The sequence below is a fragment of the Setaria italica genome, chromosome I (genome assembly GCF_000263155.2).
Source record: "Setaria italica strain Yugu1 chromosome I, Setaria_italica_v2.0, whole genome shotgun sequence".
In the NCBI taxonomy this organism is placed as follows: domain Eukaryota; kingdom Viridiplantae; phylum Streptophyta; class Magnoliopsida; order Poales; family Poaceae; genus Setaria; species Setaria italica.
The window spans coordinates 33,405,536-33,422,146 of record NC_028450.1 but is presented as its reverse complement, the minus strand read 5'-3'; the positions used below and the strand labels follow the sequence as shown (position 1 = coordinate 33,422,146).

At 45.2% G+C, this 16,611-nt stretch overlaps 3 protein-coding genes and 1 long non-coding RNA gene across 10 annotated transcripts; 2 read left to right on the top strand and 2 right to left on the bottom strand.

Annotated features, from left to right (window-relative positions):
- The first annotated feature begins 82 nt into the window (after positions 1 to 82).
- On the top strand, positions 83 to 3,294 carry LOC101756125. Its single transcript, XM_004953301.2, has 6 exons — positions 83 to 897; positions 1,546 to 1,645; positions 1,735 to 1,950; positions 2,027 to 2,237; positions 2,587 to 2,668; positions 2,756 to 3,294. The coding sequence occupies exons 1-6, from the start codon at positions 403 to 405 to the stop codon at positions 2,945 to 2,947; spliced, it is 1,296 nt and encodes a 431-aa protein (XP_004953358.1). The 5' UTR covers positions 83 to 402; the 3' UTR covers positions 2,948 to 3,294.
- A 946-nt stretch (positions 3,295 to 4,240) lies between these two features.
- Positions 4,241 to 6,592, bottom strand: LOC101753977 (protein NUCLEAR FUSION DEFECTIVE 6, chloroplastic/mitochondrial-like). Of its 7 annotated transcripts, XM_022824425.1 has the most exons (4): positions 6,282 to 6,592; positions 6,053 to 6,174; positions 4,756 to 4,797; positions 4,241 to 4,554 (listed from the first exon to the last, which is right to left on the bottom strand). In XM_022824425.1, exons 1-3 carry the CDS (start codon positions 6,416 to 6,418, stop codon positions 4,778 to 4,780), a joined length of 279 nt encoding a protein of 92 aa, XP_022680160.1. In that variant the 5' UTR covers positions 6,419 to 6,592; the 3' UTR covers positions 4,241 to 4,554; positions 4,756 to 4,777. The 7 variants fall into 7 exon arrangements, with proteins under 7 accessions (XP_022680160.1, XP_022680154.1, XP_004953352.1 ...); XM_022824419.1 differs by lacking the exon at positions 4,756 to 4,797 and having other exon boundaries at positions 6,282 to 6,591; XM_004953295.3 differs by lacking the exon at positions 4,756 to 4,797 and having other exon boundaries at positions 6,017 to 6,174; positions 6,282 to 6,590.
- Positions 6,593 to 10,525: 3,933 nt separating this feature from the next.
- On the top strand, positions 10,526 to 11,370 carry LOC101753554. Its single transcript, XM_004953293.3, has 2 exons — positions 10,526 to 10,740; positions 10,851 to 11,370. Exons 1-2 carry the CDS (start codon positions 10,646 to 10,648, stop codon positions 11,152 to 11,154), a joined length of 399 nt encoding a protein of 132 aa, XP_004953350.1. The 5' UTR covers positions 10,526 to 10,645; the 3' UTR covers positions 11,155 to 11,370.
- Positions 11,371 to 11,982: 612 nt separating this feature from the next.
- LOC111256706 lies at positions 11,983 to 15,242 on the bottom strand. The gene is made up of 2 exons (XR_002676940.1): positions 15,191 to 15,242; positions 11,983 to 14,100 (listed from the first exon to the last, which is right to left on the bottom strand). It is a non-coding gene; the product is annotated as an uncharacterized LOC111256706 (long non-coding RNA).
- Between the last annotated feature and the right edge of the window lie 1,369 nt (positions 15,243 to 16,611).

The window sequence follows — 16,611 nt, the reverse complement described above, 5'->3', positions numbered from 1 at the left end:
TCGTGTGTAACGGTCTGACTTGAATACATAGCTCACTTCTGTTAATCTGCCTCCGTTTTGTGGATTTCTGTATCTGCTAACCTGAGCTGCTCTGCTCTAGAATACAAGGTGTCAAGGTGCTTCACAACTGCTGCAAAGGCGGGCCCACCAGTCAGCAAGCCTAGAGCATCGCATGCCGCGGCCCAACAGCCTTACAGCCAGAAGGCCCAAGACCTGGAAGCCTATTACATGATGTAAAGCCCGCACACATGCTGTGACACGCCGACATGAACCCCCTCCTCGCTCCTCCTCCATCTGTCGTCCTCAAGGGATCGAAGGCACAAACACAACGCACGCGCGCGCTCTGCTATTAACCAAGAAGAGGCGGGGAGGGCGAAAGGAGCAGAGCAAGAAGCCAAGAAGATGGCGGCCGCCGCCGCTGCCCCCGTCCCCGTCCCCGACGGCGTCTCCTCCTGCGGGAGCACCAACATGCGCCGCGCCGACCACCTGCCCCCGCTCCCGATCCCACTCCCCTGCATCGGGGAGCCCACTGCGGCCTCCCGCGTCTCGCCGGGCTCCTCCCCTGCCCGCTCCGAGGCCTCGCGGGGCGCCCCGTGCTACGCCGCCGATGCGGAGCCGGACCCGGAGCCCCAGGTCGAGGCCTCCGTGGGGCGGAGCACGCAGATGCTGCTCGCGATGGCCGCCATGGGCGGGCGCGGCGGGCACTACGGCCGCCGCCCGGCCTCGTCCTACGGAAGCTGCGCCGCGTGGAGCGCCGGGTCGCTCACCAAGCACCGCCCCGCGTCGCCGTCCCCCATCTGCAGCCCCGTGAGCAGCCACGGCGGCGGGGGCGGCGGCGGGGACGACCGCGAGCCCCACGGCGGCGACGACGCCTCCTCGTTCGTCACGCCACGGATGGTCAGTCTTCGTGTTCTTTCCTTCTTGGTTCCCTTTTGCGTTGCTCCGCACAGGTTCTTGCTCGAGATGGAGGTGGTTCCGTGGTTCTTGGTTCTTGATTTGGCCTGCATTTGATCTTGATTGCTTACTTATCAGTTCGCGGTTCTTGAATGCTATTGGAATACGCCGATAAATTGTGATATTTGTTTTCTGGCGTAGAGGTGATTTCTTCTTTCTTGGATGGAGGTTCCCAGTATCATCCATGCCTTGTAGGAACAAACGGGTCAATTTCGACCGTTGTCTCAGTTTTTTTCATAAATCCTATATGCTGGAGCAGTGGAATTGTCTGGAAATTCCCAGGCTAATTAACTTATACAAGCAGCAAAGCTTGAAATTTTGACGATTTGGGCTTTTCCGCATAGCATTTCTGTTTGCCAATTCTTGAAAGGGCCAAAATTCGAGTAATATTTGCTCATTCGTCTTGATTGTTGCACTTATTTCCTTAGCTTCTGCGTCATCAAATAGAAATTGGATTATTCAGGGTCTGATTCCATCCAATTGTTACATGCAGCTCCCAGTTTTATCTGAAGTTTGCTATTTTCTCTATCCATTTGATCTTTCACAACTCAGACTGAAGCAGAAATTAATAATCTAAATATATTACGGCAGGAAGAAGAGCAAGGGAGGCTGCCAACCAGAGCAGATTTCATGAAGCCTTCTGCTACACCGCGAAACATCAGAATACAGACACCCAGGCTGGATAGGAGAGGTAGCACTTTTCACTTGTCTCTTCCATTCACAGATCAGATGCACATTTACTAGCAGGGCATGTTGTATAAACCAATTTCAAATCTGCAGTTGACGGGGCTAATCAAGTGCCTCCAAAATTCATCCACAAGGCCACACCAGCTAGATTGATGCACCGAGTTCGCTCCTCACATAATTTCCGTCAACGTGTGGGTGCAATAGATTCTATCAACGAATGGAGATTGCCCAAAGTCAGTGAAGGGGAGGACGAGGGAGGCGATCAAAAGGACTGGCAGAATGAGACCGTGTCATCTCGTATATCCTCAGGTATTGGCCTGAATCTCATGGGGTTAATCAGATCTTCAGCATAATCTGAACTTTGAGACAATCATGTATGTTGCAGCTCGTGATTGGAATTTTGAGTCTGATGGTGCCTTTGAGGGTAGCAACCATAGTGACCGTGCATTTGGCGATTCAGATGGTGAGAACTGTCCAGGTGCAGGGCCAAGGATGGAGAGACGACTCCCGAGTTCTGTGTTGAAACCCCAAGGCAATTTTGTCCATGCCAAGTTGGTTGCCTGGAAGGATGCACAGGTTGCAAAGCTCATAGAAAAGTAATCCTTCTTATCTCATCTTCTATAACATCTAAACTTGGTACTTGTTAGCAAGTAATTTTGAACTTACTCAGAGAAAGAATTATAGTATAACTACTTTGTATTGCTATTATGATCAGATCTTATTTTCAAATGACCTGTTACATGATTATGTAGCATCGATATCCCTTTAGCCTGAAATTGTGTTTGAAGTAACGAGCTCAATTCATTATTGGTGTGGATACAAAAATATTAACTCCTGTGAGTAGTCATCATGCGCTCATTGCTGAAAATTTGAATTTAATAACCCACAGGTCTTTGATTTTCTTTTACTACTCAGATCACTACTAATCTTACATAAATTAATTAGGCTGAAAAGGAAAGAAGCCGATGTTGATGATTGGCAGAGGAACAAGGTCGCAAAAGCCAGGCAGAAGATGAGAAACACTGAGGTATGCTTGATAACAGTAGTTCTGTTTGAAACGGATAGGGTCGCTCTCCTAATTTCACACTCTCTTTTGTACCTCAATTGAAAACAGCTGGAGTTGGAGAAGAAGAGAGCGGAAGCGGGAGAGAAGATGCAAAAGGCGATAAAGCGTGCACAAAGGAAAGCTGATAAGAAGAAAGTCAGGGAGCAGGCAGCCACTGCCAATCAGATAGCTGGTGTTGAGAGAGCACTGGTGAAGATGTCAAGGACAGGAAAGCTCCCCTGGTCACTGGCTTTTCTGTGATCCAGGTCTTCATTTCTGCCTGTCCCAGAGAAGCTGGTTTGCCAAACCGTGAAAGCTATTGGCGATGCCTGCGTGGCAAGAGCAGTATGAATGAAATACTTGAAATCGGTACATAGCGTATTAAGAAAAAACAAAAGGATATATTGGTGATTACCCATTCTTGATGATGGAAGTTTTGAACATGACATGAACAACTGGGGGTGAATTAAGCTAGTTTCCTGTATGTTGAACAATAACCGTTCTCAGACATAATAACATCCTTGATTCTTGTAAATTGACAACTTTGTGTGTTGGTGTACAAAGTAATTCAGCTTTATGAGTATGATTTGACGAACAATGCTTATTCAGATTTGCTTATGCGATTTTGTCTTCTTTGGTCTGCGTCTTCCCAAACTATTCCAACAATATATGCACTATATGACGTTTTTATGTGAAACTTCTGCAATGTGTAGATATCCTTTGGGATGTCCCTGGTCTACTCAACAGATTTATGACGTGCCGTTTAAATGAGGATCTAATCTTTGACGGATTTGAAATCGTAGATTAGGAGGACGTCGAATCCGCCGCATTGTCCTGGCCGGAACACAAAAACCCAATCTTTGGCCTTCCAATTCGGCTACATTTCTTGTCGCATTCGTCCCTCACAGGCCGCATTTTCTTCTCTTCGCTTCTCCCCTCGGGTCAGGCATAAATCGGGTTGTTTACAATCATATATCCGCAGACGCATTTTATGAGACGGAATTGACGATTCCATCAACGGTTGGCTTCATAGCTGGGCTCCGGCAGCGCAACCTAGACCCGGCTCCCGGGTGGGTGGGATCGCGGACGACGTAGAGCGGGACTGCCGGCGGGAAGCGCTGCAGCGCAGGAGGCAGGAGGATTGGAGGAAGAGCGTGTTGCACGAGCCTAGCAGCACCAGAGACGCACTCGCAATGCCGCAATGGCACTGGGATTTGCCGGCACCCGCGAGAAGCTCCATCTCCAATGCCCAGCAGCAAGAACACGACGGCGACTCGCGAGACGCAAAATCTCACAACTCCGCTTTCGATCGTGTATATGATTAGACAGAAACTGACAGCCGAACTTCAACCATAGCCATGTGGGCCATGTGGCTAGAAGCCTAAAGCTCGCATCCTATCGAACTCAAATGAAGAACTCCAATGCCTGATACAAACACATACGGAGACTTCCGTCCAAAGGTGTACAAAACTGAAGGAAACAACCAAAGCTAACTTCGAGGTTCCAAGTATTCCCTGGCGATCTCATTCACCGAATTTAAAGGAACCGATAGCATATGCAATAATACCAAATCATAAACACAATTATCAGTTCATTCTTCTCTAGCATTATAACAGAATCGCGTTTGGAATTGTACTGAGCAAATACAGCCCAGACATCCTTGCATGTTATTTATCGAAGGAAATCACAAGGCATCAGCTCAAAACCTTGAACAACCTTATGTAGCCAAGATTTGTAGATAGGGTAAAAAGGAGTACTGCTCCAGATGTTCATTTAGATAACTACTCTACAAAAATCATTTCAGTCCAATAGCAAGACATGAGCAGGTCTTCCAGCGGTTTATCACCTTCGTACAGATAGACCCATCTCTATATAAAAAAGAAGAAATAAAGCATAAATCAGAGGATTGGACATTTAATCATTCTTCAATTATAAGTGTGAAGCATACAGTGTTGCATTGCATGTGAGGCCCGACAGTAACAAAAAGACTTCACAAGTTTGGCTCTAAAGCATAAGCTCTATGACTAAAATGTGGTTGTCGCATCATTGCCAAATATCCAAGCACCCACCTTAAGACATTGCGTAAATGTTTCACGTACCATCATTTTCATCTGAGAAAAGAAGAGTGATCATATGGTAAACTACAACGGCGACCAGATTAAAATTCTCTGTTGAATAAAAATATCAAGCAAGCATGCAGCTCTCTCAAGATGCAAACATGAGTCTCAAATAAAAATGCAAAAAAGGAAAGAAAGAAACCAGAACAGGCTTACATAAACAATAATTTCAGCATTGCACCCAGACATTGACTCAAGTAACTGATCAACTACCGTGTAAAACATTCAAAAAGGATGCCACATTATTGCATCAAGATATTCCTCAACAGAGGCAGCTAGTAATTCTAGCTAAATAACATAACTCTAGTCTCCCATTACAATTTCGCATGTTAAGTATTCATTCTTCATGATAGCATGAAGCAAAACAGCAAGCTCCCAGTAAATTCTTTCAAGAACTAGCAAGATCATGTGCCTGCAGCAGTGCCTGCAGAAACCAAATTTCTTACTTAATTGACCTCAACTCACGAAAGAATATTTTTGGATAAGAGAATCTGAGGAACTGTATGGCATGCAAAACACTATCTTGTCTTGCCATACAAGCAATGATTGAAAATTTTCTCTAAGGAACATGAACATACGAGACATCTTGAGCAATTAAACAGCCTCAATACAGAGACTGTAATCTAAAAAATTAGGTAATCGGCTACAGTCTTATTCCTACCTATCAAAGAAAATTATCCTTGTGGGAGGAAAGAGAATAGGGAAATTCATCATACTGCACACAATTTCAACATAACTAGTAAATTATTGTTCCAAAGTTATTATAGGGAAATCCGGCAAGGCTTTCTTTAGACAATTCCTATATATGCACAAGAATCACAATACTGGAATCATCTAATAGATTCAAGGCTTCATTTCCGTTTAAATATATAGCCATCAAATAAAGGTGCGTGCATTCAGCGTTCAAGGCTTCATTTTTTACACGTACTTTCCATTCAGAGTCCATAAGGCAATCATGTATTGAGCACTGCATAGAGCAGCAGACAACATTAAGGGAAATGTAGAACATGGTCACTAGTCAGCTAAAATTGTTAGGATGATATTGTTAGAGCAGAAGAATGAGTGGCATTTATTTGTGTCCAGATCAAACAAGCACACCAGTTTCTTCAAGCACGCAGTTAACTATGAATCGACTCGCGTTTAGGAAAACAAAATACACGAGCGCGGTTGTCACCCAAATGGAAAGCAAACACAGACAAGAGCACAATCTTACGATGTTAAAGCCCGGGATAGGTGCGACAGAGGATACCCTGAGAGAGAGCGCGGCAGCTCGAGTCCGTGCTCAGCCGCGACGTCAGCCTGGCCGCCGCCACCGCGCTGTGCAGCGGCAGCAGCGACAACCCCGCGCAGCACCCGAGCTCCACCGGTATCCTGCACACCGCCACAGTCCATCCATTACAGATCTGGCACTAACGCCCCTCACGGCACTAATGCGCCAGCAACAAGGGAAAAACAGAGAGAGGAACGGCGACCGTCACCTGGAGAAGCAAGGGGCGCGGCGGGCAGCGGAGGAGGCGGCGCGGCCGGCGGCGAAGGGGGCGGAGCGGGCGGCGGCCGCCGACCGGCTGGCGGCTGAGGCCACGCGAGCGGCGGCGCGGAAGCATGTCGAGGCCATCTCACGGGGACTGGGGAGGGGAGAGGTCAGAGGTGGGCGGTGATGATTGAGGAGCTAGGTTTCGGCGTCAGGGGAATGCGATGCGGCGGCGGCGGCGGCGCCACGGATTGCAAGGATCGGAATGGGGTTCGCTTTCCTTGGAGAGAGGGAATGGGAGTGCTGGGCCGTCGAGCCCACTATAACGGGAACCTGTTTGGGGGATTAATGGGCCGATGTGGGTTCGACCTTGGTAGATCGTATTGGGCTTTTATGGACTCTTAAGACGGAAATCCTGTACAGTCCGGAATTTTTTTTACTACGTAACTTCCATTGTTTGAGATTTGTACCGATCAAAATGAACGAACGCGATTGAAGCTGGTGGGAGAGCAAGCAGGGTGCAGCTGGACAGCTGACGGCACATGGGTGGGTGTATGCATGAGTTAACTAGCTATATTCCTTTTGGTTTTGATCTTTGAATTCATTTTTCTTCCAAACTATAAATCCTTTTTGAAATCCGTTTAAACCATGGTCTTAGTTAGAATTTATACATCAAATCAAGATCCGATATGAATATATTTTTAAGTTTTTAAATACTTTTTAAAAAGAAACATTCGAAATGTACTGTTTCAACATTTTAAATGTGTGTATTCAACAATTTGGATATACTAATTCAACATTTGCATATAAAATGTTGAACTAGTTTATTAGATTCGTTGAAGTAAGTTTGAGTACATGTTGAATCTAGTAGTTTAAATTGTTGACTACATTAATTTATTTTGAACATACTAGGTCAAAAATATTTACAATAATATTGAATTATTGATACAGGTTATAAAAAAAATAAACCCCTGCCACCAGTATGTTTGGTTGTCCATCATATCCTCGTATCTTCTCTGTGCCGCTGTTGTGCTGCTTGGGCCTTGCTTCCTGCGCACTACTTGCTGCAGATCGGGCCGTGGTGGGCTGTGTGTTTGCAGACCTTGCTAACGTACGGAAGTTACGTAGGAGCTCCCCTCTTAAGAAGAGTTCAGAATATCCTTTTGGACTTCTACAACTCCACGAGTTGGTGGAGTCGTGGAGAATATTAATTGCTATTTATCCTGTCACTGAAATCGGTACTTACAAAATTGAAGTCGCGCAGCCAGCAATTGTGGTGCCTCGTTCAACCTCCTCATTGTTTATATTGTGTATGTGAGTACTATCTCCAATAGTCGACCTCATCTTCTTGTGTGTTTCATGGCAACACAATGGGCCTCCTTACCAACCTACAAACATTGGAGCTCCTCTTAATTTTCTTTTCTATTTTTGAGAAGGAAGAAGTAAGAAAATAGAAGGGGGAGAAGAAGAAAGGGAAGAGGAAGGAAAAAGGACAAAGGAGAGAAGAGGAAGGAAATAGGATCCGTCGTTGGTTTGGATCCACTCCCTCCATTCCAATTTAACTGCATTTGTAAGGTTTAAAAAAAGTCCCAAATTAAACACATGAAGTGCTCATCAATCCAGCACTTAATGTGTGTGCCGTTTTCAGTCGGTAGCTGCTGAAATTGGCTGTTACCCAGTGTCTCGGTCGAGTGATGTCTTGTTTTACGGCAGCTAGACTGATGAAAATATGGAACTTGCCGTGCGTGTTAAGAAACAGTTGGGCATGGCGAAAAGAGATGGAATCATGGGAGTAATAACGTGATGCACCAGCGCTGCGCGCCTGCGCCACTGCCGCAACAGCAAAAGGGAAGGTCCTCCCGGGGCTTTTCCTGAAAAGCCGAGCCTCCTCCATGCTGCACCAGGGTACGCTAGCCGCCTAGCCGGGGAGAGACCCACAAAAATATCTTGCCCTCCCGGCTCGACGAGCAGCCGCCGTACGGTCATCATCTACAACGTTCCATGGATATTGCTACAAGTATCTCTTGCTTTATTGCCCTCCCTGTATATGCTGCCCGGCCATATCTCGTTGTTGCTTGCAGTTGCAGGCTACAGAAACAGAGGATCGCCTCGCATCGCATCCGTCCGACGGCAAACCAGGCAAATGAGGCGGTGCCATGCGCTGGGCTCAGCGCTACCCGCCCCACTCGCGCGGTCCACACCCTGTGCGCTCGCTGCAGGATCAGTGGATCACTGGATCAGGCGGCGTGCTCTCACGTACTAAGCTCATCGACAGGCGGGCCGGGCGCGCTCGCTCCCGATCGCTCGTCGTCCTCGCAGGCCACAGGAGCAAGCTCTGGATTGTTCCGCGACAGCGAAGAACCGATCGGCATCGCCTACCTGCCGTGGGCGTCAGCGTTTCATGTGCGTGTAATGTACTACCCCTAATCAAATCCGACGGTGCGGGCACATGCCGTAATAGTAACCTGACGGCGCGGCGCCGCGGGGCTCGGGCGCCCGGGGCACGGCAGGCACGCCGCACTCGGTCCACGCGCCATTACCCCCGCGCTTGCGGTCCTGTCCTGCAGCTGCTGCCCGCGGATGAGGCCGGCACCAGCAGGCCGCCGCCCAGCGCCCGTGCTAGATCTAGCGGGTAGCGCGCGCATCGCTCGACCCCCCATACTCGATCCCCATACAACGTACGTACAAGTACATGCAAGCGCGCGCGATCCGACAGACAGAACAGAAGAAAATAAAGGCGAGAGCTTACTACGCTACGTAGACCAGCAAAAACCAATGCAAATGTAAGATCGCGAGGTGTCGTCTCCTCTAAGCAAAGGATCGAGTTCTCTCGAGAGGGGATCCGGTACTGTGTGCTCGCGCGCGTCAAGGTAGTACGTACATCCAACCACAGATTATCACGTTGCATTCCAAGTCGTCATGGCGTCCGTGTACTACCATGTACTAGAGGCTTAATAGTGTGTACTCCATCCACGCTGATCGTTCATTAATTTCGTACACGTACAAACAGAGCGACCTAATCGGTTGCTGGTTCCCTTCCTCCTCAAGGTGCGGGATTGCTCCCACGATTTCATGAACAGTCGAACCAATGTACAACTTCCGTTTCAAAATGTAGGGTGTTTTAATTAGTTTTTCTAGGTATATAAATTTTACTATGTATCTAAACATAACTCTATATTTAGATACATAACTCTACATTTAGATACATAGTAACATCAATGTATCTAGAATAAAACCTACAACGATCTATATTTTGGAACGGAGGGAGCAACAAATGCTCTACTTTACTCAAGCATTTATCTTCTCCACACTCAAAAAACTACTCTTCCTATATGCAGCGAGATTCAGTCTTATCTTATACAGGGAGTGTATTTTCTTGCTTACCTACTCGAGTCACGAACTCCATCTGCTCCAGCAAAATCGAGCTACTACGGTGAATCTCGACTAGAGTTCAAGAATCTATGGTGTATTTTTCCCTTAAGACAAGCATATGTGATTAGTATACAACTTTTAGGATATAAAATTGGTGTTATTAGATTCCCATTATCTGAATTACTTACTTTTAATTAAAAGTATGCATAAAGAATGACACATTGATAGAATAATTGCTAGTCAAAGAACTCCATCTGCTCCATCTCTAGAGATATTTTGCTGACAACGTGACCTTATGGGGTTAGGGGAAGGGAAGGGGTCGAGAGTTTCTAGTAGTTTCTAATAAATATTTTTTTAATACCAGTTAATAGGATATCACAATATTATTTTTATCGTTATTGGAAGAATTACTTTTGCAAGCTCCTAGTAATCTCGTCCCAATCCAACTACTGTATTAGGATAGTCACAGCTCTTCCTTTATTCAGAGAGAGTTTGGGTGAATTATTGGGTTGTCCTAATAATTATGGGAAATGGAAAAGTTAAAAGAAGATCGGAGCACTGGAGACTATGTTCTTCTCAACTCTCCAAGCACGATGGTTGGATCGGAGACAGGAGGACTACTAAAGATGCACCACACCTTTTTTTTTTCCTGCCTTTACACGCACGTATAGACGCTGGGACACGTGGACCGCCTCCCCGTCCCGCCCGGCTACCCGGCCCCACAGCTCCTCCGGCGACCTCACACCTGGTTGCCGGGGCCCACCCGCCCATCTGACGATCTGATCTCTCCCTGCTGCCTCCATCGACATCCCTCGCTCTCGGATCAGTATTTAAAGCCTCGTCCTCCCTCCGATCCGGCCTTGCTCCTTTGCGCTGCCACCGCGCGCGCGAACGCGAATCTCTTTCTCCTCTCTCCGGCCTCCAGCTCTCCAAGGCTAATAGGCGGCGCGCGGCTACCGTCCGGTCCACGCTGACGCGCGTCTCCGTCCGTGTCCGCCGATGGCCGGCACCACCGTGTGCTCCATGTGTGGCGACGTCGGCTTCGCCGACAAGCTCTTCCGCTGCGCCCGCTGCCGCCGCCGCTTCCAGCACTCGTACGTACGCCGGCCCAACGACTTCATCGTCCTTCCATTGAGTCCGTCCAGCTACTTCCCTTCGTCATCGGACTAACCATATTTTCGTTCCTTCCAATGCATGCGCGCAGCTACTGCACCAACTACTACGGCGACGCGGCCCCGGCGGAGGCGGGCGCGGGCGTCTGCGACTGGTGCCTCAGCGACGACGTCGGCGGCAGCGGCGGGAAGAAGCGGCCGTACAACTCCTCGGCAGCGTCGGGCTGCAGCAAGCAGCAGCAGGCGGCGGCAGCGGCGCAAGGCAGGAGCGAGCAGCAGGCGTTCCCGACCATCAGCGGGTGCGGCAAGGGCGCGGGAAAGGTCACCGGCGGCGAGCTTGAGGCAGGCGGCCGGAGAGCCCGCAGGTACAAGCTCCTCAAGGACGTGCTCTGCTAGCGAGCTGGCTTTAACTACCTAGCTAGGCGTGCTTCGATCGTTGCACTACAAAACAGTTGCTCGCTAATTAGACAGGTGAAACTAGATTAGCTCGCGAGATGGTTTGATCTTTTTTACCATCCCTTGTACGATCGAGTGTTTGTGCGTTATGATGAGGACTTTGGTTGTGCATGTGTATAAGCTAGCCGCTGCCTTTGGCGTTGAGACTTTTCCTCATCACACGCGTGTTGTGTTTGAGTTTGAGTTGATTAGCAGCATCGATCGATCTCTTCGTCAAATGCGCTTGGTCTTGCGTATCAACAACTCGTGGTCAGCCAACGGACGTCACTTGCTTCCGTAAGATCGATCTGCAGGGAAACCATTCGCAGCATGTGTTTTCATTTTGACTAGCCGGTCGATGCGACGGTGGTTTAGCTTAGGCCATAATCAAAGCACACTCTCACCTACTCCTAAAGTTAGGAAAAAAAAAAAGGGAGCGTCTACCCCGCACTCGAGCGTTTCGGAGGGGCCTATCACCCGAGCATTTGAAACAGCCAAAACACCTGAAAAGTGGAGGAGCAAAAATCGTGTGTTTCGGGGCCATCTGACACCCGGTTTTCTGACCTTTCAGATCAGAATCAGGCGGCTCAAAAAAATGAACACCAAAATTGAGGATAGGCTATAGCTTCTACAGAAAATACAGCTACTGAACACATTCATATCGTGCCAAGACAGAAATTTAAATTGGGCGTGATCATATTGAGTCCGTTATGATATGAGCTTCACAATCAAGTATCTAAATTTGTACATGACACCATGTCTGATGAGCCTAGATAATGTCCATATGTTCCCAAAAAAAAAGCTTATGAGTCTGACATAATACAAAGATAGCATATTTACATTGCTTGAGTAAACAGCAAAGAAAACAAATGAGGGCCTGAACAAACATTCAGATGTAAAGCCTCCTAACAACAAGTTGAGCAGTGTTGTCTAAATTACAAGGCTGAATCTTGACTTTGACAACAGCAGCAAAGGTAACTTGATCTTCACCGGTATCTTACACACGTCTATGCAGCATGGAAGCTTGTTCGTTAGTAGGAAGCAGCACATATACAAAGTTGCGGAGATGATCTAAGAGCAAACCTGCACACAAAAGAAAATATTAGAATATGGTTTCAGTCACATGCAAATCAAAAGCTTACACACTTAAGATTTGGGGGGAAAACAACAGATTCTCAGATTTTTTTTCTATTGCAGTAAAACAACAAATTTAATGGTTCCGTAATGAAACCCTACATATGCAAAAAAAAGATAAGCAAAGGAATATCAGCAAGACTAAAATATGAATAAATTCTCAGATTTTTTCTATTGCAGTAAAATAACAAATTTTATGGTTGCTTAATGAAACCGTGCATATGCAAAAAAGATAAGCAAAGGAATATCAGCAAGACTAAAATATGAACAGATTCTTGGATTTTTTTTTCTATTGTCAGTAAAATAACAAATGTTATGGTTCCGTAATGAATCCCTACATATACAAATTTTATGCCTTAGATAGGAGAAATCACAGTAATTTTGTCCATGTAAATGGAGTACAATTGAATTGTACATGAATCCTGTATATTTTAGTTGATGCAAATAGCACCATACCAGCAGTTGCAGGAACCAAGAAGACCACTAGTGTTGCAGGGATCAATTCATAGCTGAGTCACATAGACGCAATGAAACAGGAGCATATGTGCATCAAACTGAACAGGTAGTAATTTTTTTCACAAAATTTACATAATGAAAAGGCTAGAAAACCTTGAAATTTCAAAACTTATTATCTATTAATAAGAAATGAACTACCAGCACCAATATAGTGAACAAATATACCTTGTATGCACACAAAAACACCAATTACACATGCACATATATGAAATTACAGTAATGTCGTCAGTGTAAATAAAATACAATTGAAGTGTAAATGAATTGTACCTTTGAAACCATAGTTGCGCACAGGTTAAATTGCAATAAAGAACTGAAAAACTTGTAGATCCAACAATATTCTCCAAAGCACAAAAAGTAACCATGAAACGGTTGTTGAGTCCACTGCCATCAGATAACCTCAGTGGAATGCAAATAGACTAAATTATTTGGGTGCTTAATTAGATCCAACAAATAAAGATTGGAGCAATGGTAAAAATCCAATCTATCATGATGCAATACTCATGAATAATTTGCTGTAAAATATTAGTGGTGTCAACTGCAAACCTTGTGGTTCAGAAAAAATGGGACTATAACAGTTTGAATTGAAGGAGATGGGAGAAACTTAGCATTCATTTTGCAGGAGCCATTACCAGACAACATGTATGATGATACATCTGAACTTGAAACTGGCAGCTTCTCTTAAAAAAAGGAAAGAAACTGGCAGCTTGATCTCTTGGCCCACATGGAAGTTAAGCAAGTGAAGAAACTTATAAATATTGTAATTAAATGAAGTTAATGCTAACATCAACAACTTGTATCAGATACATTTTTTTATAACGAAATATCAGATACCTTGTGATGGCAGTGAGGATCACCAAAAGCAGTTCAACAAACAACACTTAAGATTCAGGGAGCAACTATAGTGCATAATAAATTATGCAATAGACTGTCCTGAAAATGATGGCTAAGGAACAGAGAATGGTCTAATCATTATCTAGACAGTAGAAAATTTGAGGGGAAAGTATTAATAAATAAAAAATGAATTACAGGTCAATTTTATACTAGTGTAGCAATTGAAAAACTATAATTAGAATGGCATGCAATACTACTCCATTCAAATTTGAACAAATGCAAGCATGATCCCTACTACGACCATCCACAAAGTAAAATATACAAGATATTAGGAGTTGCGGTCAAGAAATCTGCTCATCCCCGCAACACATGGATGGTCATCATAGCCAGATGCAGCTTCTCCTCCCCCACTTTGTTTGGCATGAGCTACAGAAATAAGTTGAGCTAATATAATGCCCGCCACATATTTAGCAAATGATCATGTAAGAGGGACGTATGTCTTGCCAGCTGCTCAAGTGAAAATTAATCTTTGACTCATACTGATACATGAACAGACATAAGCAAAATAATAGCACAACTGACCACATAACCACACTTCCATATCCATACAGTAGAATTGCCAGTGATATTATAACTGTAAATGCAGTACACTAGAGTTGTAAATGAATGGTGTGTGTTAACTTTGATGTGTATTTGGACCATATTTGAAGATGCAAGGAGAAAAATATCTTATTGAATACTATGAAACCCTTAGATTTTACAAGATATATTGTCAATGATAGGAAATGAACTCTCGGATTCAAACAGATGGGGGAATGCATGGCCTTGATGAATATCTAAATACACTGTTTGGCAGACAACAGGTATACATATGAGTTCCCAAAAACTGATCTCGGAATCAAGCCCATATACAAATTTGAATTACTGCAATAGGGGGGAGGGGAGCTACAGACATGCACAGGTGCAACCCATCGGGCGCACAAGAATATTTACTGGATTAGATAAATATGATCTAGAACCTCGGAACAACGATATCTTACTAAGATTTAGTAGCCGAAACAAATTTGAACAACAGGGGGATCTAACAGAACTAGAGCAAGATTAAGCTCATGCAGGTACCGTAAAAAAAAATCGATCAAGCCAATAGAATCCCTACAGACATACCAAATTGATTCAACTGAAAAAAAGAGAGAAAAATTGAAAGAGGATCGTACAGAACAGTAACCCAAGGGGCACAAAAAGCAAAATTACTTACTACCACAACCAAATAAACGGGAACTGTAACAGGGATGGGAGCTAACTCATAAATCTACCCGCGGGAAATCCATTGAGCCCCTCGAATCCCCTGCTGATTTACCAAATCTAACCAAAACGAGATCATACAAATATGAACCCTAGGGACGAAATTGGCCACGGAATGGAATTAAATACCAAACAACAATGATTCCACGGAAAATACTAAACGCCCCTACGAAAAATCAGGAGGAAAGCACAGAGGGCGGACGAATCGCCTCACCTCGGCGGCTTCTGCCTGATCACCTCGCAGGAACAGACGGGAAGGGGAAAGGGAAATACGGCTATAGCATTTCGTTTGTATTGGTGAATTATTGTCTAAATATTGACTAATTAGGCTCAAAAGATTCGTCTCGCAAAGTACAACAAAACTGTGCAATTAATTTTTGATTTCATCTACATTTAGTACTCCATGCATGTACTGCAAGTTTGATGTGATGGGGAATCTTCTTTTTGCATAGTGCCAAAGTTAGGAAAAAGGAAAACTAAACAAGGCCTATATGGAGATTGGAGCTGAACGAATTAATAGCAGATAAGACACTGACAAAAAGGCCCACAAAACAGAGCAAAAGAGATAAGATCTTGACTCATCCCATCGAGTTAGCCCCGAGACAAGTCGTCCTCTCCTTGGTCATCAGGGAAAATTATCTGACCTACAAGACAGGGAAAATTACCTGAGCTATAACACAGGACGTGTAAGAATTTACTTCTACAGCGAATTAAATTTTCAAGTTGTTCAATTTTTAGATATTCTACTTCATGCTACATGATCTTTTTATCCTCCCTTATGATGAGGACATCAACATCAACAATACATCCACGCCTATACAAGTACCAGTTTTTGGTCCTATTACTTCTACCCGTGCTCATCAACTTAATCATCAAGTAAGTTCACTTTTGAGTTCATGTACATCCTATTTAGACCATGGAGATGCGTGCATTCTTATTTTGGTTAGGAACTAGGGAGAAGACCGAAACAGAAAAGGACTCGCGCAGGCTGGATTCGGACTCCAGAATAGTACCAACTTGTGATGGTCACCACGGTCGCATACGGACTCGGATTAGGGAGTTCAAGTACTTCACGGATTCGTTATGAAGTCTATTTTCATATGGATCTACACTCAAGTCCATATCTGATCTGAGGCGGTCGCAATAACCGATTTACTACCGAGAGGTTTTCTGGTGCTACGTCACTTTAATTTGGCCTAATGGGCCGTGTATCAAGTCGGGTCCAATAGGGACGCGTTCTAGGGTTGTAGCACAACCCCAACACCCTAGTGATCATCCTCCCACCTTCATATACCCCTTAGCCACCACCAAGAACAGTTGGGTTTTGTTTAGATCAAGTTTAGCTCTCGCTTAAGCTTAGCTCTCGCTTAAGCGCGCGTGCTGGATCAGCCGTCTGTCTTCTTGTCTTCGGAACCCCACCTTATTGAGATTAAGATTGAAATCTTCGTCTTCATCTAGTAAATTCAGTACTTGTTATACTTGTTCTTGCTAGTTTTTCGATTGTTTGCAGGACGAGTGCCTAGTGCCCGCGTGACGCGCTCCACAAAATCGCGACATCCATTGGAGGTGGTGTATCGGTTGCTAAGGCGCAGCTTGGAAGGCTGTAGTCGGGCCGTGAACGTCGTCTCCATCCAC